At 35.7% G+C, this 26061-nt stretch overlaps 3 protein-coding genes across 6 annotated transcripts; 2 read left to right on the plus strand and 1 right to left on the minus strand.

The window, feature by feature from the left end:
- The first annotated feature begins 3532 nt into the window (after positions 1 to 3532).
- LOC104594945 (cytochrome P450 CYP82D47-like) lies at positions 3533 to 6682 on the plus strand. The gene is made up of 2 exons (XM_010255528.3): positions 3533 to 4584; positions 5920 to 6682. Exons 1-2 carry the CDS (start codon positions 3628 to 3630, stop codon positions 6550 to 6552), a joined length of 1590 nt encoding a protein of 529 aa, XP_010253830.1. The 5' UTR covers positions 3533 to 3627; the 3' UTR covers positions 6553 to 6682.
- A 4037-nt stretch (positions 6683 to 10719) lies between these two features.
- On the plus strand, positions 10720 to 14237 carry LOC104595028 (small COPII coat GTPase SAR1A-like). The gene is made up of 3 exons (XM_010255612.3): positions 10720 to 11152; positions 11316 to 11447; positions 13473 to 14237. The coding sequence occupies exons 1-3, from the start codon at positions 11024 to 11026 to the stop codon at positions 13791 to 13793; spliced, it is 582 nt and encodes a 193-aa protein (XP_010253914.1). The 5' UTR covers positions 10720 to 11023; the 3' UTR covers positions 13794 to 14237.
- Positions 13982 to 26038, minus strand: LOC104595103 (uncharacterized). 4 transcript variants are annotated; one of them, XM_010255723.2, is made up of 7 exons: positions 25895 to 26038; positions 22424 to 22550; positions 22199 to 22261; positions 22037 to 22084; positions 21840 to 21899; positions 17624 to 17681; positions 13982 to 17520 (listed from the first exon to the last, which is right to left on the minus strand). In XM_010255723.2, the coding sequence occupies exons 2-7, from the start codon at positions 22508 to 22510 to the stop codon at positions 17483 to 17485; spliced, it is 354 nt and encodes a 117-aa protein (XP_010254025.1). In that variant the 5' UTR covers positions 22511 to 22550; positions 25895 to 26038; the 3' UTR covers positions 13982 to 17482. The 4 variants fall into 4 exon arrangements, with proteins under 4 accessions (XP_010254025.1, XP_088757732.1, XP_010254172.1 ...); XM_088901606.1 differs by having other exon boundaries at positions 25778 to 25896; XM_010255870.2 differs by lacking the exon at positions 25895 to 26038 and adding an exon at positions 25248 to 25493.
- Positions 26039 to 26061: the final 23 nt, after the last annotated feature.

Genomic DNA, 26061 nt, shown 5'->3' on the forward strand with positions numbered 1-26061 from the left:
GTTACTAAGTGGAGGAAGGGTAAAAAATGTAATAAAGCGGGTCCTTGCCCCCCCCCCCCCTACCCACCAATAAAAATGAGCTAAAATGTAAAGGATCACTCTCTAATACTCCTCCAATTCCTAAAATTAAAAAAAAAAATGTATATAAAAAAATCTATAGTGGAAAATTAATAGTAGTTAATAGTTATTTTTAAAAGCCAACAGTACTATATAGTCGTGATAAAGCTTAGATCTTGATGATCTCAATATTTTTAAAATAAAGGAAAATTAAAGTCACCTAAAAAATTAATCATGTTTAACTTACGCATATAATAAACTTGATTAAATATAAAATATTAGATTTGCTAATTATATAATTATCTATATTGAATGTGTATATATAATTATTAATTAATATGTTTATCACAAAATAATAGGATAAATCTATGATGCCGGAAAGGTATAATAGTGGTATACTTTTGACTAATCAACTACTCCCCCTAAATTTTCATGAATGCCACCTGATTGTTTACCACTTTTATCATATCCGTTGATTGGTTATAAATTTTTTTTGTATATATCTTGTATGGCATAATCCAAGCCAAAATTTAACCAGACTTGAATATATTATAGTATAGCCAGACATAATTAAAAGTAATTGGATTATATGAACAGATCATCCAAATCTAAAGTAATTGGATGGAACGTCGACTTTTGGACTTATTTAAGATAAAGAATAGTGGGACATGAACAAAAAAAGGTATATATCACCAAATGGGTAAGTGGGGTTACAAGGTGGATAAGGTTTGCTACTTGGTCAGCAGCTTGGCTTCTTTGAAAATGAAGGAACCTTTGAAGGTTAAATTTTAATAGGGTAAAAATGTCATTTAATGTAAATATTGGCCACGAGGACATTAAAAATGGAATTGAAGTTCAGCGGTCATAAGCTTTCTAAATGCAAAAGAAAAATGATTATACATGATCTAGACGCTTCCTCCTGTACCGTAATTTGGACTCTGACTATGTGTTAATATGGTTGGGCCGAGCTATGTGGCCGAGTTGATATTTAGACGTTCAAGCTGAAATAAGCTGTAGGGAAAGAAGGGTGAGAGTGCTCGGGTAATTTTTACCTGGGGAAAACACTCCGATGTTTAATTTAGAAAGGCAGTATGAAAATCTCTTGAGAATGTAAGAGAGTGAGAGAGCTTGAGTATATCAGTGCGCATACCTCCCTAGGTGAGTTCGAACCCTTTTTATAGTTTTCTAGGGCTCAGGGGACTTTGATAACGTTCTTGAGCTTCTGGCAAAGTTGTTTCTGCAATATGAGGTGCATAGGGCATCAGTTATGAGATTTTCACGGTGGTTGGGGCTTGCTTGCTTGGATTGCGGCGTTCAGTTTGGCGAGCTGCTCCAACGGCTACGTCATTCGTGCCCTCAGGGATAGGGCATGCGAACGGTTAGGTGAGCTCGCCTTGCTGGTTACCCAAGCTCACCTCAGCTCAGCTGTCTCCCTGGTCAGGTCGGTCGTGACTTTAGTAGACCACCAGCTCGCCTTGTCGAGGTCGAGGTTGGTTTGTATGAGATGCTCCGAGTTGACCTGTCGAGCTAGTCTGCTGACTTGGTGTTGTGTTGTCAATATCGTCCATATGTCGCTATTTGTGTGGGAGGACCAAAATGCCCTTCATCGGAAAATGTTGGTGATAAGAAAAGGGTTTTGGATAGGAAGATAAAACTACATCGTCATTTGTGTAAAAGAGAAATTTGATTTATTTAAAACTAATCTATTCGGGGCTTATTCATTTTTGTAAAAGTTATTTATTCAAGTAAATGCATTTACCTAGATAAATATTTTTTGAAAAATTCTTATCTAAGTAAATACATTTATTCATTTTCTTTTATTTCTCATATAAATGTGACATTGACCATTTTAGCCCTCACAGATTGAAAACCAAAATCCTATCGACCAACTTTTCTCTCTCAATATCTAAAAAAACTAATGAACCCTCAAAAGAAGCGACCCTCTCAATCACTAATAAATAATTTTACTGGCTCAACATTTCTTGTGACCACGGCCATAGAACAATTCAGAGACCCCTCAATAAAATCGAACACATAACATCAACTGATTTTTTTTTTTTAAGTTATAAAGCACGTGTATCGATAATTTAGTGGGATCCAATGCCACACCACACGGTCAAAAGTAATGTTTTATCCGATTTTACAATCTTAAGTGCTTTTTTTTCAGAGATTGATCCAACATTAGAGATCCATTCAATGAAAATTAAGGCCACCCAAAAGTCCATCTCTAAAGCGTCCACTATATATATAATGCTGTCACTGTCACGTGATTAGAAACTTACTTGAAAAATTCAAATAAAATTCTTGGGTGGAGACAAATAGATTGATTTAGATTTTATTTGATTTGGTGATTGCTGGGTGGAGGGTACCCCGTCTTGTATAGTATAGCCTATTTCTTCTTGTCTACCAACAAACGAGTTCAGATCTGTTCTTCACATAGCGCTCTTCATACCAAACTCACAACAGAGATCAATTGAAGTCCCACAGGCCAAACTGTATTTCCTGCCCACTAGTATTCAGACTTTTAGGTAATCTTTCGCTATCAACTTCTATGTGTCGAGACCAGATCGACTGTAATCCAAACTTCATGTAAATGTGCTACAGCAGATTGCTTTTTGGATTATTCAGTCCATAATTTCAAGCGTTTAAATGCTCTTGAAAAATTTGTGTCATTAGTGAGGATTGGGGAATTCTTTAAAGCTAACACAAATGAGGGTTAACTGTGTAGTTTTGATAGCCCTATTTTTGTTGTCCCTAGATGGATTTTCTCTCCTAATACTTCAAGTAGAAATTCAGCTTTCTTCATACTTTCCTTTTCTCCCCCTAAGATGTCAGAGCTCATCCTACTTAATGATCTTAATTTTGAAGGTTAGGCTTATTTTACTCTGATAGCAACCAGTAGCAGTTGATTCCTTGTCATCAGATCATCCAGAGTGTGTTTGAGTTATGGGACATGACCCTGTCGGTTGAATTGTTCAAATCATCATTCGGCCAAGATTTTGAGTCCAGTTTAGTCAAAATCCATCAGACGGTCAAAAACTGTTGACTTGATTAAGAACCGTTCGATCTAACCCGTTCAACTGTTGATACATTCGACCCGGTCACTGGGTCACAGGTTGCACACTCAATGAATGTAAACTTTTGGAGACCATAAATTTGCACTTTGATGTCTGATTGGGGTGTTTTTTTTTTATATTTTGAGTCAATTTTTGAGACTTATGTGTTCAGGCGCCTTGTCCATCTATTTTCACAAAAAAAAAAAAAAATCTTTTTTAGTCTCAAATAACAATTTTTAATTTTTTTTATAAATAAAAAATACTAAGTTTAAAAATATAAATTAAATATAAAAATATATATAACATATCTAAAACATATTTATACATTATTTATTAATAAAATATATATTAATACATATATATACACCCAGCCGGTTGAACAGGTGACTCGCGACCGAGTGACAAAAACGGTTCAATACAAGGTAGGACGTGATATTATTAGTGACTGCAAATAAATAGAGGGAAGACCCTACTCGCCTTTATTCAGTGAAGTAATAAAGCCGTGGAGTGGTTCATGAACTTTCAGGAAGCCACAGCAGTTGTATTCTTTGGGCTTGTTCTAGTGTTGGCCTTCATCTCTTTCAACCATCTACTACCAGAAACCAACACCAAAGCCAGACAAGCACCCCAACCATCTGGTGCATGGCCGATCATCGGCCACCTCCATTTGTTCCGAGCAAGCGAGCTGCTACATCCAAAACTGGGAGCCATGGCCGACAAGTATGGACCAGCCTTCATGCTCCGACTGGGCATGCGCCGAGCACTGGTGGTTAGCAGCTGGGATGCAGCAAAGCAATGCTTCACCACCAACGACAAGGTTTTCTCCACTCGTCCAAGAACTGTAGCCATAAAGCACATGGGATACAACTACGCCCTGCCGGGCTTTGCTCCTTACGGGCCGTACTGGCGTGAAATGCGCAAGATATCCACAGTTGAGCTGCTGTCCCATCGGAGGCTCGATATGTTCAAGCACATCCGAACGTCGGAGATCGACCTGTCTATGAAAGATCTGTACACTCGGTGGGTGAAGAACGGCCATGGGTCCCCGGTTCTCGTGGAGATGAAACAATGGTTTTCTGATTTGACTATGAACATAGTGACCAGGATGATCGCCGGGAAACGTTATTTTGGAGCAGCCAATTACACAGATTTTAGCGAGGAGGAGGTGCAAAAGTGCAAGAAAGCCATAACTGAGTTCATGCATTTGGTCGGAATATTCGTGGTGTCGGATGCACTTCCTTTTCTGGGATGGTTGGATTTGCAGGGGCATGAGCGAGCCATGAAGAGAACTGCTAAACAGTTGGATCATATGCTTGAGAGCTGGTTGAAGGAGCACCGCTGTAAGAAACGAGCATCGGAAGGAATCGCCACAGCGGATGAGAGAGACTTCATGGATGTGCTTCTATCCATTTTGGATGATCACCAATGCATTGGTTACGGTACTGATACCGTGGTTAAAGCTACTTGTCTTGTGAGTATACATACGTACGTACAACCCGAGCCATCAATGATATGTTATTAGCCATTCTTAGACAACAATAATTGGCCTTTTTTTGTCTTAATTCGGTATTGATACCGTGGTTAGAGCCCTTTTTTTTCTTTCTGTAGACAGTCGGCATCTTCGGTTTTGGCCATTTGGACCCACCATGGATTGAATAATGTCCTTTCGTCTTATCCTCTTAGGTGGTGTTTGCTAACTTTTGAGATGTTGGAGGTGCTTGACATGTCTTATTATAGATGTGATTAGATATGGTATCACATCTATCATTTCAAACTCATTTTAAAGTGATGAAATGATATTAATGCTTTTATTATCGTTATTTATTTAATAATAATAAAAATAATAGTTAAATAATATCATTAAATGCATATTACTAATTAAATATTAAATAGTGCTATTATTTATTTAAATAAATATATAATAATAATTTTATTTTTAATACTAATTTTTTATTTAATAAATTGCTTTTTAATAACATTTTATTTATCATTCTTTTTAATATTATCAAAAATCACTTTTGTAAGGGGTAAAATAGTAAATTTCATAGTTTTAGAGATTGGGGTATCGCTCCAACTCAAACGAACCTCTGACTGACTGATTCCACTTCTTTTCTGATTTCAAACTAATAGCTTTTTGACTTTTCAGATATATCAAACACCACCTTAATTAGGTTATATACTCTTAGAGTACCCTGGGTTTTACAAAATTAATTGATTAACTGTGTCCCTAACATTTGAAAAAAAAAAAAGACTTAAAAGTACCACTAAAGTTTTCTATCAATAATACATTGCCCTTTAAGTATGAAAAGAAAGATTGAAGTATTCATTTTACCTTTAATTATTCTTCAACTTTTCAAAACATCTTTCAACACAAATTTCCTTCTTTCACCTGTGATCACAAAAAAGTTTTTTCCTTTTTTATTTTCTTATTCCTATCAAAAAATTTTCTTTGTTTGAACTTAAAAAAGAAAGCAGTAAAAGAAAATAATTCATGGCTTTAGTGTGTATGTAATTTGATCTGTTTTTAGCCTCAGTTTCCTTGAGATTATCATCTAACTAACGAAACTTACTTCACAGAAAGAATAAAAAATGGTCTAACCAAGTATTGCACTGCAGTGGCCCCACCAAGAAGTCACTTCATATAATTCATTCAAGGTGGGGTCGTGATAACAAATCAAAGGCTTTGATGGGTTGATTTTAAAAGATCAAATTAAGTTAGGTTGGGTATGTAGAAACTTAATTTTGTATATATATATAATTGTTTAAACCGTCTACATATATGTGATTGGATGAGTATTAATTGCAGGGTCTCATCTTAGGTGGTAGTGACACTACATCAGTAACTCTAACATGGGCGCTATCCTTACTACTGAATAATCGCCAAGCTCTTAAGAAGGCCCAAGATGAGTTGGATACCAAAGTGGGAAGGGATGGACTGGTGGAGGAATCAGATATCAGGAACTTGGTCTATCTTCAGGCCATAGTCAAAGAAACATTGCGCTTGTACCCTGCGGCAGCAGTTTCTGCACCACGCGAAGCCATGGAAGACTGCACTGTGGCTGGCTTCCACATTCCAGCAGGCACACAGCTATTAGTGAATATATGGAAGTTGCAGCGAGACCCAAGCATTTGGCCACACCCTTGTGAGTTCAGCCCAGAGAGATTTCTCACGAGTCATGCAGCAGATATTGATGTGAGGGGTCAACACTTCGAACTTCTTCCCTTTGGGTCTGGAAGGAGAGCATGTCCAGGGATATCTTTTGCTATCCAAGTCTTACACTTGACATTGGCTCGTCTGATCCAAGGTTTCGACTTGGGAACCCCATGCTGTGATGCGATGGTGGACATGACTCAAGGTATCGGACTCACTAACCACAAGAAAACCCCACTTGATGTCCTCCTCACTCCTCGTCTTCATCCCTTGCTTTATGGGTATTAAACAGTACTATTATATATATGGATCATATTAAGCACTGTAACAAAATGTGTGACATATGTAACAATATTGTTTACTACTTTACTTTATCATAGTTTCTAATAATCCATCCTTGCTTATTAGTAAATCAAAATTCGATTCAAAAGATTTGGTAAGTTGTACAATCCTCGTTCCTTTTATATATTGACACACCACATAGGCAAATTGACAAATATATTTGGTTCGACAGATTTCTGTACCCCATTTATAAAAATGAGGATGGTGACAATGTTTCGTCAAAAATTTTGATTTTTCAATTTCTATTTTTATTCTTTATCATTTTTTTATTTTAAAACTTGATTTTCACTTTTCTTTTTTACTCTTTGTTATGTTTTTTTATTTTCAGTTTTATTTAATTAACGGTTAACATGTGTAATTGGATAAAGCAAATAAAATAATAATAAGGCTGTTCTGGAACCTACCCCATGCCTTGTCTGATATTCTCCCGAAACCCCTACTTGACAAACCTCTTCATTGATTAGAACTAATACGTGTCAAGTATCGGATGGTTTGCCCAAACCACGAATTTGAATTCAATGGAGGAATGGATTTTTTTCAACCTCTCTCTTTTCATCATGGAACAATCAATTAGATGATTAAATGAAGCTTTTTTTTGTTTTCTCCCAATTTTTTTTTCAATTGTGTACATTAACATAATAAGTTGTATTGAATCAGGAAATGCTCTTAAGTTCCTTATATTGATTCGTTTTAAGGTGTTTTTTCTCGATGATCATCGGGCTAATCCGGTAATCTAACACCCTACCAATGTAATACTGTAGGGGTTGTACTTGGTAGGACCGTAAGGGTTTGGATTGCATTTTGTTGGTAGGAGATACAGACTCTTCTATATAAATTGAACGGATGTTCGATTCGAATCTGAATATAAATGAATCAGGATCAACCAATATCCTGATGTTAGCCGTTAGATATGCAAATAATGACCCCACCATTGACGAGCAAAACAGCAGGAGGCAAAAGGCCAAATGTGGCAGGTGGCAGGTGGCGGTGGCAGGTGGCCGTTGGAGTGCGGCTGTCAAGTGTCAGATCCCAAGTCAGTCAGGTGCGCCGCCCCTGGATACGGACTCTTTCAGTGTCAGGTACGGTGTGGGTTGTCTAGTTCGGCGTCCTAGAGGCAAAGTGCTGGAGTGGTGTGCGAGGTGAAGTCTTGAGTTCGGATAGAGGTGTGGCCCGAACTGCCATGGGGCAAGCCAGTTCGGGTTGTTGCCCTTTGTGTTCGCAAGGCTCGGGGCCTAAGGGAGAGCTTGGGCTCCTTTCGGGGAGTTCGGGATCTTTACAGGGAGTTCAGACCGCTGGTTCCTCCTTTCGGAGCTCGCGCCTTGGCGAGCTATTGTGCCGAGCTGTTGCCTTTGCCACGTGTTGAGTGGTGACGAGGTCGGGCCAAATCTTCCTTCATCAGAAATGAAATCATATTTTTCATCTCGGTGGTGGTAAGTAGTTCAACCAATTGGGTCAAATGGAGAATTTCATGATGTCATAAATAAATAATACAAATTTAAAAATATAAAAAATACAAAAATAAATATAGAAAAATAAATAAATTTAAAAAAATGGACACGTTTCTATTGTTATATATTTGTCATATTAAAAAATAACTATGATAAAATAGGCATGATTTTATTAATGATGGACATCAAATATATAACTTAAAGCCGATGGAAAATTAAACAATGTTCCTATCTAGGGGGTGTATTAGTGGTTTAACCTTTTAGGTCAAACGGGTTAACCCATGATGTATAATTAAAAATAATTTTTAAAAATAGAATAGTAAAAAAAATATGAAACAATTTTGGCCACATCTATAATATTATATACTAATAATATAAACAAAAATAAGTATGCTAAATAATAATTATTTTATCAATGATATAAATGAAATGCAAAATTTAAAACCAATTTGAAAATTAAACCATTTCCACATCTAGATGGTAGGTAACTCAATGATCTAACATTCCGGGTCAAATGGGCCAATCTATGATGTCATAACTAAGTAATGAATACTAAATATATGCATATATAAAAACTCGAAGAAAAATATAAGCTTTGTATAAAGTATTTTGATACAATTCTATTGTTATATATTCACCATATTAAACAAATATAAATGTGAAAATAAGAATTACTTTTATCGATGATGAAAATGGAATACATGATTTAAAATCAACTGAAAAAGCAAAATGGTTTTCCATCCAAGTGGTGGGTTAGTGGTTAAGCTATCCATGTCAAATGGATGTTATTATTAAATAATAAAATACATAAAATTCTAAAAAAATGTAGAAATTTGTCGATAATTTTGGGTATATTTTATAATATTATATATTCATCATATAAAAAGTGTGATTAATGAGAATTATTTTCATTAATAATAGAAATGGGATAAAAAATAAATAGCAATAATGTCTAACACATGACCCGACTAACCATGTCAAATGGTTTAATAATTTAATTAGCCAGGTCATCATAGGCAAGTGGTTTGGTAGGGATGCAAACAGATCAAATCAGATTTGATTCAAATCTGGTTTGATCCAAAGATTCGATCGGATCCCATAAATATTGATTTGAATATGAATCCAATCAAGATATCAGATATCCGAACATGATACGATCCAATTTAATTTTTTTAAAAAAAGTAATAAATTATAAAAAGAAAAAGAAAAACATAATAGTTAAAATAAAAAACAAAAAATATAAGTATTTTTTCAACTATTTCCATCATATAAAAAATTTACAAAAAATGCAATATAAATAACATATATATTATATATAAATAATATATATACTATATACATATATATAAATAATTGAATTGACCACAATATTAAAAACCAACTTTCAAACAATACATTGGAATTGCATTTCCTCTTGGTAAATAAGTAATTTGTATTATCTCATAATTTAAATAATAAAAATAAAAATATAGAATTTTTTATAAATTTTACAAAAAAATTTTGAATATGCATTAATATTATATATTCTTCATATTAAACAAAAGTATGTTTGAAAAATAAGAATCTTGTTAGTAAAGATAAAAATAGCTAAAATACAAAGAAAAAAATGAAATAATGTCTTAATCATAGTCTGTTTTCCTGATTAAATAGATTAATGGCTTAACCAGTAAGGTCATTTGGTTGCTGTGTATATATATATAAATGGGATAAGATATGGATGATGATGATCACATAATATGTACATATCTAACCATAACTTACACATGTCATAATATGCATATTTTTTTTGCCCCAGGCCCATTCAATTTTTGACAAAACCCAATCCTAGCCCACCCAAGTTGCACCCCTAGTTAGGATCATATCCAGTTCATGCACCCATCCCAAGACCCCATATATAGCTGGAGCTGCATCAAGATCTGCTACTCGCAAGGTTGTGTAAAACAGGCTGTGTAATCAATCTGGGTGTAAGTCCCATGTATATGAAACACTAATATGTTCAGTCGTGATTGGATACGTAGCCTCTTACACAGCCTTAGGAGTAGAAGAGTTAGAGCCATGTGAGTTAGGAACCAACATTGGATAATGGCCTCTATGTCATGGATCATTGAATTCACCCTGCGATCAGACCGTGTGATCCAACCCAATAACCTTTCTGGTTTTGTGAACAGTCTTATTACCACATTGGTGCTAGGGGTGCAAGTCAAATGGACTGGGCAGTTTAAGCTCATCCCAGCCCAACCCTAATAAGTGGGCTTAAGGCCCGAACCCGATGTCAAGTTTGAACTGTCCCTGGGTCAGTGGGTTGGACACATGATGGGGTCAGGCTCGGGTTTGGTCATCGCATCCCAACCTCCTCTCGGGTCTCGACTCGAGTCTTAACTACGCAACGGAACTGTCGGTACATAGTACAGACGACGGTCCACAGAGCAGTTTCACTTGTTCGACGTCCAAATCTTCTTACACGTAAGAGTTCTTCTCGATCAAAAGACCAAGTGACGATTGCCGCTGATTTCCATATCCACGGCTGAAATAGGTTCGATGACGACGAACCAACCAATCACAGGCTTCCAACCGACAACTCACATTTAACCGGGTGTTCCCGGTTATACATTCCTCACGAGTCACGAGTTCAACCCGATCGATGGACGAACCGGAAACCTGATACAGGTTGTACTCACGTTCTTTACATCGATACTTCAATTTCTTTGATTTTTCAAAGCCGAATTCTCAGCTCCTCCCTCTTTCTCATTTTTTTTCCTTCTTTGCTCTGTGGCTCCCTCCGTCTCTGTTTCTCTCCCTCTTTCTCCGTCCATCGTCGTTTTAGATATTTTCCCGCTAATCGAGCGGGGGATATGAGCTTTTGAAGTTTTTCGATTGGTCGATCTAGCTTTTTTTCGACCGGATTTATTAGGTTTTGTAGGATTTCTGTGTGGTTTGTTTGGATCGGATTCTGATCCTCGTCGGTAATCATGTTTCTTCTCGATTGGTTCTACGGCGTTCTTGCATCGCTCGGCCTTTGGCAGAAAGAGGCCAAGATCTTGTTTCTAGGGCTTGATAATGCCGGAAAGACGACGCTGCTTCACATGTTGAAAGATGAGGTTTGTCTCGTTTGTTCTTTCGTTCTTATTCTATTCTTTCTCTTATGTCCGAATTTTGTGCTCCTCTGTATTCTTTCTTTTCATGTTTCTATGCGTGATATTTTATCTTTCGTTTTTTTTTTTTTATTTCTTTGATTTGTTGTTCTTGTTGGTTCTTTTGCAGAGATTGGTTCAACATCAGCCGACACAGTATCCGACATCAGAGGAATTAAGTATCGGGAAAATCAAGTTTAAAGCCTTCGATTTGGGAGGGCATCAGATCGCTCGCAGAGTCTGGAAGGATTACTATGCAAAGGTATACTTGGATTACAGAAAGTCAAGCCGTTTTGTGGTTTTGTTTCTTCTGTAATTGGAATGCTGCCATTATAAATTAGAGAGAAAAACATATTCCAAGTGAAAGAGAATTTTAATCGATATTTGTTGAAAAAAATACAATTTTAAATTCGGATAAGTAAACTAGTAGAGGAAAAGAAAGAGATTTATAAATAAGTTATGCATATGTGTGTGATTCACGATCTAGGATGTTTCTGAGAATATCTGGCTTGCAGTACTAATGTTTAGCATAGAGTAGTTGCGATCCAGCTTCATCGACCTGAACTCTATAAATACTTCCTCGTTCTGAAGATTCTGGGGTCCAAAAAGGCCCGGCTTGATTGATCTATCATCTATCTATCCAAATACTGTGTTCTAGTACAACGGTTAACCGTTGCCTGCACATACTTTAGGTCATATTCTGAAGTTTTTTTTTCTTGTTTTTTTTTCATTAGTGATTAATTGAGTTCCTACTTACTTTGTTGGAGCCTTCTTATACATACAATTGAGCAGTAGGTTGCTTATTATCTTTTTTTTTTGTCTATATGGCCTTTGTTTGCTACATATACTTTAGAGCCTGGAACTAATACAAAGTTGTAGTTATTGTAAATTATAATTATTTTTGAGTATCAACCTATTAGTTTGCTGATCAGTACAAAGTTCCTTCAATTTCTGGTTGATTTTGATTTGATGTTTCTTTCACACGGCAAAAGTTTGAACTATCTGATATTCATAAATCATAATCTTGTTTGCTTCTTATTATTACCTGAAGGGACGTTATTTCTGTGCCTTTGCTTGATCATTATTGTCTATGTCAAACCTTTTGTATATGTTTTTATGGTTTAAGGTTTTTATGAGAAGTTTGTTACATATTTACATCTTTATACGCACCCCATATTTCAGTTTGCTTTGCATTTCAATTTTATGTTTTAACTTTTAAGTTTTTCTTGTCAGCTGTTTATACAAACATTGGAACCTATCCATTTATAGTCTGGAGTATTGACTCTGTTTTTAGTTGTAATGCTGCTTAAAATCTCCCTCTTTGTTCTAGCTTATTTTATTTGTCCTTCTCACTTTTTCAAAGTTTTTGGATTTCCTATCTTATCCTTCATATAGTCTATCTTATTTTATTTGTCCATACTTTTTCACACATGGATGGTGGGGACCTGGCGCTTTAACCCTCACCAGAAAATATAAACACATCTAACCAGCATGAAATTTGAAAAAAAAAATGTTATACTTTCAATTTTAATAATCCCCTTGGGCCCGCCCAAAATGGCTTTTAGTAGTTAGTACTTACAGCTAAGATCTGTAGGACCAATCACTCATGACATGAAGAGTTGGTCCACACTTGATCAAACCATGTTCTGGGTATCATTTACCACTTGATCATATCCCTCAAGTTGAGGCCTTAGGGTTTTGATCTTTCACCAAAAGGGCTTGGGTGGAAGTAATAAGAAATGATTTAAGTGTCATATTTTAACTATGGATATGGCAATGAACACAATGGAATGGCAAAACAGGATTCAAGTGTCTGACCCATACAAGTTGGAACAAGGATTAGATGATGATGATGATGATCCTCTGGACAGATCCATATCATTGCCTCATTGATGTATTCACGGAATTCGTTGGGCAATTTAATATTTTTAGGCTGTGTTTGGTTTGAAGGAAAAACTAGGAAAATGTAGGGAAACCTTTACAAACCTTGTATGGGTTTCCCTACCTTTTCTTTCAAACCAAACATAGCCTTGATGCCATTTTGTTACACCTTTTGGGCACTCTACTTCTTAAGTTCTTACAAGGTGATTGCTGTATGTGTTTACTAGGTTTTTACTTTCGTGCTTTTCTAGTTAACAGATCCCCTTAGATTGTGATGGCTGTTGGTTACCAAGAGAGATCATCCGTGCATCTCTAGCTGTATCTGTGTCTAATAGCTTGTTTGCCTTGCGTTGATTACTATTACTTCTCTCTTGAGTGTGTAATATCTGTGACACTTGCTGCTCAGGTTGATGCAGTGGTGTACCTGGTTGATGCCTATGACAAAGAAAGATTTGCGGAGTCAAAGAAAGAGTTAGATGCGCTCCTCTCAGATGAGGCACTGGTCAATGTTCCTTTCCTTGTGCTGGGCAACAAGATCGATATACCCTATGCAGCTTCAGAGGATGAGTTGCGCTACCACCTTGGCCTGACAAACTTCACCACAGGTAAGGGAAAGGTAAATCTTGCCGATTCAAACGTGCGTCCTCTGGAGGTCTTCATGTGTAGCATAGTCCGCAAGATGGGGTATGGTGATGGATTCAAGTGGCTCTCTCAATACATTAAGTAGGGAAAGATCCAGGTAGATATTTCAAGCTACCCAGATGGTATTTTTGCGTCACTACTACAGTTTCTTACCAGACTAAAATTCGCATGCACGTGTTGTCCTTTTGGATTGGTGTTGAAGGAGGTATTTAATCATCACTGCTATGTAAAGTGGATGTGTAATAGCAAAATTTAACCTGGTTTGGTAGCTGGTATATGACATTTTTTTTCCAATTTTACCTTTTTTTTTTGTCTTTTTTGGGGGGAAGGTTAGGGTAGAAATGTGTTATGTTTACTTGATTTGTTTGAAAATCAGGATTTGCGGAACCAATAATTGGATTAAGGTAAGTAGTGTAGTGGTGGTATTTACCCCAGGATTTTTGACTGGCCAATTCTTTTGCTTATAAAGAATTTTACTGTAGCATGTAAATGGTTCCTTGATTTACCTGGTTCAAGTGCTTTCAGCGTCTCTGTTTTATGGTGTGCATTTTTGCGATTTTGGGTTACTTTTGTACCGCATGGAGAGAAAAATTGGTCAAATACTTGGTCCAACCTCGTCAATGGTGTGGCAACGTGGAAATGGTAAGTACCTACCATTTCCACAAAGATTGAATGAGGTTACTGCCCATTCATTTCATACTTGTCAGTATCCAATTTACATCGGGTCGACATTGACTGTGTGTTGATGGAATGATTTTTCTTTGTTGTTTTTATTTTTATAGTTAATTTTCTTAGTTCAAGCTTTTCATTTTCAACGGGGACACTTGTGGGAGGCTTTAAAAACATTTCAGACCTTGCATTAGAAAGGAAAAAAAAAACTCGTAAAGATCAAGGGAAAGAGTACTTTTATTTTCATTTTAACACTAGACTAGATATTTCAGTCTTCAGTGTTTAACTTCAAAATGCTATGTTGGATTTGTGATGTTTTTTGCTTGTAGTATTAGATTCATGAATTCGGCTATTCAGGTATACAAGAATATTCTCTCTAACCTTTCTCTTTCGAAGAATGAAAGCTAGAGCAGCAAGGCCCATGGGAGTTCAGTTCAAACCCAAGAGATTTATACAAGCCATGGGGATATTGATGTTAGGGGCCAGCATTTTGAACCCTTTCTTTTTCCGGTCTAGCAGGTATCATGCGGTCATGCCAAGTTATCTCGCAAGCTTTCCAATTCACTAGCTTGTTTGATGCGGGCTCTCTCTGCACGATACATTTATTCATCTAACCATTCCTCCAGCATCAATATTGTTACACCAGCTGTCTGAATTGACGTGTCATGTGGAGACACAGCCCGACCGTACTTAAAACAGCCAAATTATTTCAAAATAATTAGAAAACCCCACGATGTCTTCTACGGTTTTCAACCCCCCCCCCCCTCCCCGATGCACAAGTAACCACCCATTATATTTAAGGTATTTAGGGTTAATTGATTAAATATACCTTGTGTTTCATAAAAGTGTAAAAGTTACTTAAATGTGGGTTCCGAAATGACTTGTGTATAACTATATACCTTGTTAAAAAATCTAAGCGCTAAGGAGTGATAGAAAAATTAAAAGACAAAAATGCCTTTAATCATTCAGGCACCCCCATTCTTAGCTTCATATACCTCGCCCTCTTTTCTTTCAACCAAGGTTCAAAGTATTGACATGTATCGGCCTGTATCGGTCAATACATATTGTTTTGGGACTTTTTCGATATGCCCTTATAGTGGGTGTATTAGGGGACTGACCGATTCGGGAAGAGTCTTAAATCGGTTTCCCTAAAAAAACAAAAAAAAAGGTATTGATTTGTCTGATACGCTTTTATTTAAAACATAATTTATAATTTATAATTTTTATTTATTTTAAGTAAATTTATTTAAAAAAAATATTGTTATCCGAAAACATTTCAGGGATTCGAGTCTCCACAGGGAACTCATCCCCGGCAGGGATCGGGGACAGGGATGGAGGTTAATTTTGGAATAGGGGTCAGAGACGGGGAATATGATCCCCACCCCATTGTCATTCCTATTTCCTGACTCCAATGTAATTTAGCATCTACACTTAATAAAACATGTTCCAACACATCTCCAACATGATTTATAGCCTCACATCTCAAACATGTTTCGCATGACCCCATCAATTAGCGCAAATCATGTTCGCATGACACGGGGACCCCATAATTTGTCAATAAGCCCTTGTTTGAAGAATCAGCATTAACAATTGGAAAAATCTTGCCATACCAAAATTCGATAAGCAGGTTAACCATCTAATTTGGACTTTATATTTAGAGCTTTTTTTAAGGGAGAATGACCTATCAGCCCAGGGTTAGAATTTGTACACTCAAAGTATTATCAGGGTAGGTGCCAGCTCGAAATTGATACCAATTCACGTGTGGGTGTTGATGCATAGAGTATGGGTTGTTAACCTTTTTAATGTTTATAACTTTACAGTGGAAATCAGAAATCTGCATTGAACCAATCCGTACTTTCTCTGTTTTTTTAATAACTTCAAGAGAAACTTCTCTCCACCCATGAGTTAAATCAGTAAACAAATTGATAAAAATCTTTTGTCCAAACTTATCTACTACTTAGGAAACAGTAACGTTTCAATTACGGTTTTGCCTCTTTGAAGGCCAAAATTTTGTTTTCCAATCCTTTGATCACGTGGGAAACAAACACAATATACAGCCTTCATGTAACATACTTGCCTTATGGCGCTTGCCTCTCTCCTTTTTCCTCAAAAGCCATGCAAATTGCAGACCAATTTAGCAAAATTAAGCAACCTGGCTCTTCGTTCTCTTGATAAAACTTCTTTTGGAGGATTCTTTGCTGCTGGTTGCTGGATGCGGTGAGGTGAGGTAAGGTGTTCTTTTGGAGGATTCTTCTGAGTTCTAACATTACAAGATGGTCCTTCAAGCCATCCAGCTTCAAGACTGAAGGAGTGCAAATGCCTGTTTGTTCATGAAAGGTGAAAGAGATTTTCATGGTGAAGTACAATTAACATTTGTTGATTATTCCTTTGCTCATTGATGGCTTCTAACAGATACAGTTTCAAAAACCCCCATGTCAAAAGAGGTTGGAAGTATCAAGTATCAGCAGGATAGAAACTATCAACATCTTCTGTCAAAACATTCAACATCATTCAATCCTTCTACCTTTGACTTCAAGTGGAAAAATACACAACCACAAGATTGCCTTCTTCAAAAACTTTGACTTCTGTTTCAGTATTAATGTATTTATGTATTATGCATATGGTCCCTTGTCATCACCAAAAAAATCTTTCATAGAAACCATGGAATCATTTAGGGGTGTTTGTCGATTGTCAATACTTGTGATTTTGCTTTTTGAAAGAAAAAAAAAAACACTGCCAAATGCATATGATTTTTCTGATGTGGCAGTTGATTTTGTTTTGAAAAAATAATAATAATACAAGTTGGTAAACAACCTCCCCCCCCCCCCCCCCCCCTCACGCACAAATATGAAGTTATAAAGCCCCACATTGAAATTTTGCCAAAAAAATCAAGAATGTACTCCAAAACTGAAAAAGACCTTAATTTGGCAATTCCAGCTTGAGTCCCAGCCCTAAGACACATTGTTAAGGTTCTTTTTCTTCAGCAAGTACATCAAATTTTCACTGCTTTTATTGTTGGAAGCAATGGAATAGAACTCGTCACTTCTACAGATACTAGAAGAATAAACATCAATATATTGAGATACGAAGGCCACCAGCAGTCTCTCAATCATTGGCAGTTCCATGACTTCCGTCTCCTTCATCTATTATAAAACAGTAAAGTAAAATGGTACATTATAAAAGGCAAAGCTAATATGATAAAGAAAAGGTAATTCTTCAGGTATTAGTTTACACCAGTAGACCTACCTTGACAATCTGGAGGAGCACAAGGAGATCTGTGGGACCGTGCATGTTGTTGTGTGGGCTAAAATATCAAAAGAAAAGCAGAAAAGTAACAAGGACGTCAGAAAAAGCATAGAAAATATGTCTATGTACTAAAAATCTCAGATTTCCCCTCTTGTGCATAAAACAAGGATGCACTCTCATTTTAAAGAATGGATAGCAGTTCTCTATCAATATGTAGTCTAAACTACAGTATTGAGACCGGTCATGTGACTGGGACCCATTTGTCTGAGTAATCAAACTTTAAAAGCAGACCAACCTGGAGTCAGCAGAGCCTTTTTTTTTAGCACCGCTAATATTCAGGTACTTACAAAAACTATAAATCATGTTCCAGAAAAAAAAAAAGTCTTTTTTGCATTTTCATGAGTAGGAATAGTGTTTTATCATCCGGACATTCAAATATCTTAGAACCGAGTTGGCCACCATCATACCCTGACAATAAAAAGATGGGATTGTTTGAACTTGTATGGAAATTGATAGTTATGGGATCGTTTGGTTGTTTGTTAGGTTTAGAGTTTGTTGTCTGGAGTTTTTTCTCTTGTATGGTTGGTTTTTAGTTTGGAGCTGTGGTCGGGAGTAGGTTTTTTTTTATTTTCTTTTCTCTAGGGTGACTTCTGGTCACCTTATTATTTTTCTTTTTCTTTTAATAAGTTTTTCATTACCCAAAAAAAAAGGTTGGACAATAATGTAGATCTATTCTTTATTTTCAGTTTTTCAATTTTCTAGCTCCCCTTTGCTTTGGAAAGCAGAATTAATGCGAGTCTTCTGTGTCATAAAGTTAATGAAAAATGACAATGCTCTTGTTGTTTTCTTCTGGTTCTGGTACACCCAGCCAAAAATGTTAGCACTGACTGATAGATTTGGAACGCTAATAGTAGCTTCACTCCCTTTATGGAGAAAATTACAACTAGATCCCTACTCTGCTTGTTTTTGGTCTTAGTGCTTTCAAAGATGATCATCATGATGGTGTACCATTGGGGCAGGATTTAAACCATACTACAGCCACTGAACGGTATCTAAGCAAAGCAATTGTCACATGTGCAAGTGCCATAACCATGATGAGAGGCAATGGAGGGAGTGAATCATTGAAAATAATAGGGAATTTCCCATGATGAGAGGCAACAGAGGAGTGGTTCAATGAAAATAACTGATTACTCTATTGTCTATCTAAAACTTATATTATTCAACTTCTGAACTAACCAGAAATATAAAGTCCCTCATATTGCATTCTGTTTGCCAATAATATGGTAGTGACAGATGAGACTAAAATGGATTAAATGCTGAGTTGGGCATATGGATGGATACTTTAGAACCAATAGGATTTAAGACGAGTAAAATCCATAGAAAAACAGATATCAAAGAAGATATTGATGGTTTGGAGTGTACAAATCCTGAAATTGCAAAAGGGTGAAGCAGTAAGAAAGTAGAGAAGCCAAACCCAATATCATATATCAAAACAAGACATGGGTGATGTTAAGATTACTAGAGGGAGGGTAAGGGAAGGGGTAAGAAGCAAGGAATGTAGAATTTTAGGATGTGGCAGATTTAAGAGTTGGGATGGGGGAAATTGGAGTGGGTGAAGGTGTGGTTTCCATTTTGTGTTGATAATTGGAGAGTTGGAAGGGCCAGGGGAGGTTGTTCCGAGCAGGTAAGTTATGGTAATAGTTTGTAAATACAACTGTAAATTCAGTCAGTGATCTTGGTGTCTTCTTAGGCCACAAAGCATATAGGTCTTCTTCCTTTTTTCATGTATAAAATTTTCCTTTGCAATCAAAATAAAAGAAGGTATTGACAGCATATAATTAGAGTGGAATAAGGGAGATGCATCCAGAATTTTCTATCATTGGCATGTACAGATAGATTGAAATGAAATTTGTGTAAGAGAGCTATAAGAGCTAACAAGTGGAGCACAGACGAGTATGTTAAGATAGATGGTTGGAAGGACTAGAAAGGAAAATGAATTAAAAATGAGTAAGTTTCTAGAAATCTAACAATAACCCCAATAAGAGAAAATAACAAAAAAAAAGTCAATTAAAATGCTTGTACATTATCAGTGGCAAAGCTAGGAGAGCATCTAAGGACCATTTAGGAATGATGGTTTTTTGACAATTATACCTATAACCATTTTAGGGCTAGGAAGGCTAGAAGGGGTTACAGCACCTGTAACAAGAAGTGATCTATTACAAGCTCAAGGAGTTAAAAGGGCTAGGGAGTAGGGGCAGAATGTAGCAAGAAATAGTTTAAGAACTTATAATTTAACTTTGGATATGGCATTAAACAGAACGGAATGGTGAAACAGGACTCACGTAGCTAACCCCATATTCTTATTATTTTGTATTGAAAATACCAAAAAAACAAATAAGAATTTTGGGCATAGACACATTACACCATTAATGTCATAAGGCAATACCACTTTTCATCATAAATTTATATATTCTATATTATAATCAATTCATTTTGGCAAAGTAGCAAGGAATATTTAAAATGATGAATTTTCATATAAAAATAATCTAAGAAAATAAGCAAAGTAGCAACACACTAAGTCCAAGAAAGAAAGTACTGCAACAAGAATCCAAGCAAATAACCAAATGACAGCATAATAATGTATATACTACACAAATTTATGTATCACATAGCATAAATAAAGTACAAAATTGTATGCAACGTATGATAAGTGCCTGTTTGTCATTTTTCTTGCCTACAAAAGCACTGGAAAACTGGTGAAAACCAGTTGATAGGCCAGTTTAACTGGAAAACCGATGAACCAGTCCCAGTTTTATGAAACCAACCGGATCATTAAATTCTTGAAATTTTAAAACATGTGTGACAAGACTTGAACCCATGACCTCTTATTTCCATTATTGATTAATTATGATAGTCCGCCTCGTTATTTATATTAACTAAGGATTCTATTGTACATAATTATATATTACTTTATTACACACGTATTTTAAAGAAAGTGTAAATTAAGAGACTTGAACTTTGGTCATTTTCTTTAAAAATTAAGGAACTTGCCATCCATCACCATATTTAAGTATAATAAAAAGTTGTAAATTATATTATATATAGAATTTATATGACTGTAGTATATATAATATACGTATATGCCATGTCATCACGATTTGATCTCCAATTTGACCCCAGTTGAACCCTTGACCTGTGAACCTCTCCCTTTTCCGGTTCTATGTCCAGTTCAGTTCTCTAAACATTGTTCTCCCACAGGATTCAAACCTAAGACCATGAAATACTTTGTCCAATTGATCTAATATCCAAATAGACCAGGAAGCAATTACTCAATATCGGACCTGGCTATTCAGGACCTTGGAAGGGGTAGACTGGATATGGACCTAACCTTTGGCATTTTCTTGCACATAGAGACCACCCTTAGACTCAAACCTGAATTCTCACGCTTGTCAGCCTGGGATTTAACACCATTGCACCGAGCAATGGCCCCTAATTGAGTTAATAGGCCATTTTCTATTTTAATTGTTTAGTTTTACATTTGTCATTTTGCATCTTTTTGATCTTCTTGTACAAATATGATCACTGTGTGTTGCGTGGAAACAAGAAGCCCTATCATCGATGTCACTAATGGAATTAACTGCCTTGTTCCAACTAACATGTAAACAATTGTCTAACAATTAAGAGAATTTGTATTTCTTGATTCATAAATTATGTTTAAACGAAATGATGACTTTATTAAGAATCAATTGAATCTGGTCAACTCAATCACAGATCCACATTTGACCCAAATTGAATTTTATAGATTCAACAACGTTTTGAATTAAAGCAAAATTTCCAATTACTTCTTTTGGTTTTGTTCATAAGCTCCTTGTTGATCATTTGGACCCTTATCAACCCATCTTAATAAAGACTGATAAAAGAATATGTGAAGGTTTAAAGTTGTAATTGTTGAAGAAAAGTTAACTTTGCTAATTTTGTTAAACTCTTTTTATATTAAGATTCATGCAATTAATATTAGTAAAAATAAGAAACTTTCTGTTGATCTAGGATACAATTTTAACATTGTTATGTGGTACTGAAAGGAAATGAATTCATACATAAAACTAAGAAAACAGAAAACAGAATAAGAAATGAAGCCATAGGAGAGCAAGAGAGAAAGAGAGAAATGAAAAAACAACATCATCACATCTTTAAGAAAATAAAATTAGATTAGTACCTGCAATTTAGGCCTAAGGGCCTCAAGTGGTCCTTTAGGAGTATCTACAGGAGCTCCTTGCTGTTACAGTCAAGAAGTATCAAAGAATATTAGATAACCCAATGCAGGATGTTATATACACAATTGCATGGTTCACTCTCAAATCAATGTGTTAGCCATCAAGAGACAAAGATCAAAAGGGCCAAAAAAAGCCATACCTTTTCTAGTGCCCAATCAGCTGAATCAAAGTAGGCACGTTCATGGTCCTGAAGTTAGAAGTAAAAAGAATTAATTTAAAACTAGCACAAAAGAGCACCTCAAGCCTGTCATATTCAAATCAATGGCATAGCATCAAGCAGTTCCAATGTAAGATTAATCACCTTAGAAATCAGTGGTGGTTTCTTGGGTATAATCCCTCCATACTTTTTCTTGATTGCTTCTTCCTACGGAATAAGAGATAAATATATGCCTTGGGAATTATTAAAGTAAACCATTAATGGCAAGTATAGAGAACATGACATAAGATCTCTGATTCCTTTTTTCCTGTAAATACTACAAGGTGTTTGGTAAGTTATGTATGTAAAGGGCAGCAGAAAGTAAACTACCTCCTCCTGAGATGAGGGCATGGATGGTTCAGGTTCCCCTTCAGGGATGTCCCCATCAACCTCACCATGCTCCTTGCTGCTATCCATGCCTGGAATCTTTCACTGGCACCACTTTATGGTATAATAGCTGCAATGGATATTGAAGCATTCAATAATGACAACCTATATGTAATTAAATAAAATTCAGGCAGAAAAAACAGTAGAAAACTATTTACTTGTAGCTGGAAATATTACTTACTAAATACAGTCAGGAAAAAGATCAAGTTATCTTAGGCTGATACATGCAGGATATGCTTCTTAACAAAACCAGAACAATAACTGAAACTAACCAATGGTTACTAAATGGTGTTGCAAAAGTTAAACTTAGGTAAAACATGCTTACATGAAAATATTTATGATTTTCAATGCTCTGTCGTCCTAATCAGATACAAGTTCTAACCTCTATATCATAAGAAAAAATATACAGAAGAAAATGAATAGATATGGCAATCATTATGCTACCATGATCAATCAACCAAAAGCAATTAGAAATACCATATCTGAAGCCACAGCACACAGAGCAATCAGCCAAAACATGTTTCCTTGAAAAATAATGATACTCAAGATTTTATCATCCTAATCAAATACAAGTTGTAATCTTTGCATCAAATATAAAAATATACGGAAGAAGAAAGAAGAGATATGGTATTAAATTATGTTACAATGAGAAATCAGTCTAAAGAACCTAGCAATGTCATATCTGAAGCCAGAATGCAGAGTAAGGACCAGGGTGAATGCATGGGGTCAAAAAAATGCAGAATTCATTCTCCAAGAATAAGGTGAACAAGGGATATAACACACAAAACTCTTATGGGCATTTGTAATTCCTTTATTCCAGATAAAATTGGAAAGATTTTCTAGTCTATTTGAGTGGCATGAAGAAATGTTTCAAACTAAATCATTTTAGAAATATAAAAGGCTTAAGTTCATAAATCTAATATCAAAGAGCAATAAAATTGAGAATGGGCAACAGAATAAAAAAAAATTTATCATTCTTTTGTTTAAAATCATGAGGACTTTAACGTAGAAACTTCTTTGGTGGCTACGCTAAATGATTGAACCATTTCTCAATGATTCCAAAGCTTCTATTCGAAGAAATAGACCCAAGAATATCTGAAGCAATATCACTAATTGTTCATCAACAGCAACTAGAATGCAATGACAAAGAGATGGTTGAAGGTGAATCAATAGAAGCTGGAGGACAAAGCACCTAGGTCCCCGGAAGATGTCTAGATTGCCAAAAATCAATTTTCAAAAAATCATAAGCATTAAGGATGTTCTATGGTGCAGAGTTTCAGCAGTTCACAATGTTAGTTAAGATAGATAGATAGATAGAGAGAGAGAGAGAGAGAGAGAGAGAGAAACATAGAATACTCAAATATCATGGAAATTCCCTCATTATTTGTAAAATTGTATTGAGATATAAGGTATTATAAAAGAGAAATGTATGACAGATGAAAAAATATTAATGGAAGGAATGTACTTCCCATGAGATGGCCCATATGTGGAAGATCAAGCAAAACCAACTTCATCTAAAATAAATCATTTCCCTAGTCTATCTTATCTATTAAAGGAATGGAATGGAATATGGATATAATAGCCACCTCATTCTTTTTCTTGACTTTTTTCCAGATTTTCCCCTCTTAATCCTCTCTCTCACTTCCCCTCTCCAATGCATTCTCATTCAGCTGTCTCCTCACCCTCCAATCTATCATGCTTTTGTTACTTTAGCCTTTGCACCTTCCTAACTTTCAAGAGGTTATCTTCTAGTCTCTACAAATTCCTTAAGAATAAGGTCTACGTAATCTAATCAAGGTTTTCTGCATAGATTTTACTGCATGAGCTTCATAACATCCGTGTAGAGTATGATAGGTCATGAAAAGCTTGAATATCACTCTTAAAGGTATAGATTGTTGGTGGCAAACCTTCACCAAATTCTGTCTTGAGCAGATCCATGTCTTTTATTTTCGAAAAGATGAAAAAAAATGTTTTATGGTTTTATCTTCTGAAAATATATTTTGATATAAATATTCCCTGGCTTTTTTTGGTATTTGGTGACACACCACACTAATACCCCCCTCCCCAAAGTCGGTGGTTGCGGGAATCGAATTGTCTATTCTTGCTAGTTATGAGCTATAACAAAGCAACCATCAATCCTCGGGAGCTACTAAGACTACATAAATAAATTCCCCTGGGGTTGTGCAGATACATCTAGCAAAGTAATTAAACAGGGGCCTGCTATTCAACAGAAGCCACGCAAATTTCAAAAGTTTAAACGTAATGCTGAGAGCTGACGGATTCACTAGTCATGATTCCAAATTAGTAGGGGCTGGACTTATCAAACGGAATCGTGAATGGGCTTCCATTCCATTATTACAAGAAAAATAATGGAACACACTATAATGGCTTTTTTTTTTCTTTTTTGGGAATATGCATAGCAATGGAAGGGGGGCTAGGTGGCAACAGATTACAACTCCTAAACTAGGAGAGAGGATCAATTCCATTAACAGCACCAAATATCCCAAATCATTTTGTGGTTTTAGCTACAGAACCACCTTACAACTTAACTTCTATCATCAAGGAAATTCAGGTCCGTCAACTACTTTTAAACCGGTTGTATTCAAGAGCTAATAGTGCAACTGGACGTTTGCCAAAGTTCTGCCATTGCCAATGCTCATGGAAAAACTTGCATGATCTTTCTCAACTCAATCAACTCAAACAAAACCTTATCCCAACTATTATGAAATCGAATACCTAAAAAAAAACTTTTTATGGAATCAGTTACATTGAATCCTCCTTCCGCAATTCAACGTTCACAGATCATCTAAAGAGAAGCTCTGCTTCCACCAAAAGGCCTCATATCGACATTATCCGTCGACGTCTGGCTTCCACCAAAAAGAATGAAAGGAAAAAAAATGTTCTCTCGAATCCGTCGACTTTTTTTTATTTTTTGTCCAGTTGACAACCCGACATTTCTTTTCCACAGTACTCTAGACTCTAGAGTCGACCCAGATCACAAAAGTATATTCAGAAATAAAAGCTAAATCCTAATAAACAATTCTTAACCACATTTTAAACGAACAACCAACCACTGAATTTAACAAATAAATGCATCGAAGAGAACTAAGAATTACAGAGATATCAAATGTATATATAGAAATTAATCTCCCAAAAAAAAACGCATTTAAAAAGATTGCATGACCAATCTATTCTATAGAAATCTTGAATTGTTATTATTATCGCATTTATTATTGAACAAACAAAATGAAAAAAAAAAAAGAAACTGAATACATAGAAAGATGAAAAAATATTTACTGAGTTTCTAGTCTTGAATTGGAGGTTATAGATCAATCGACGACGAAAACAAAAAGTTATTACCACTAGGGAATTAAGAGATGAAAAATAAATTCAACAAACAACGAAGAACCGTACCGGAAATCCGATTTCTATTCTTTTCTTGAAATCTCCGGCCTGAGAAAAATTATTCTATTTGAATTTCCAAACTTTTTCTGATTTTCCAAGAGAAAAAAGCATACAACTTTTATTACAGACTTTACTACAAAAATTACAAGCTACAGGCAATTTGAAGAATAAATAAA

Source organism: Nelumbo nucifera, chromosome 3 (genome assembly GCF_055504915.1).
Source record: "Nelumbo nucifera cultivar China Antique chromosome 3, China Antique-T2T, whole genome shotgun sequence".
Lineage (NCBI taxonomy): Eukaryota > Viridiplantae > Streptophyta > Magnoliopsida > Proteales > Nelumbonaceae > Nelumbo > Nelumbo nucifera.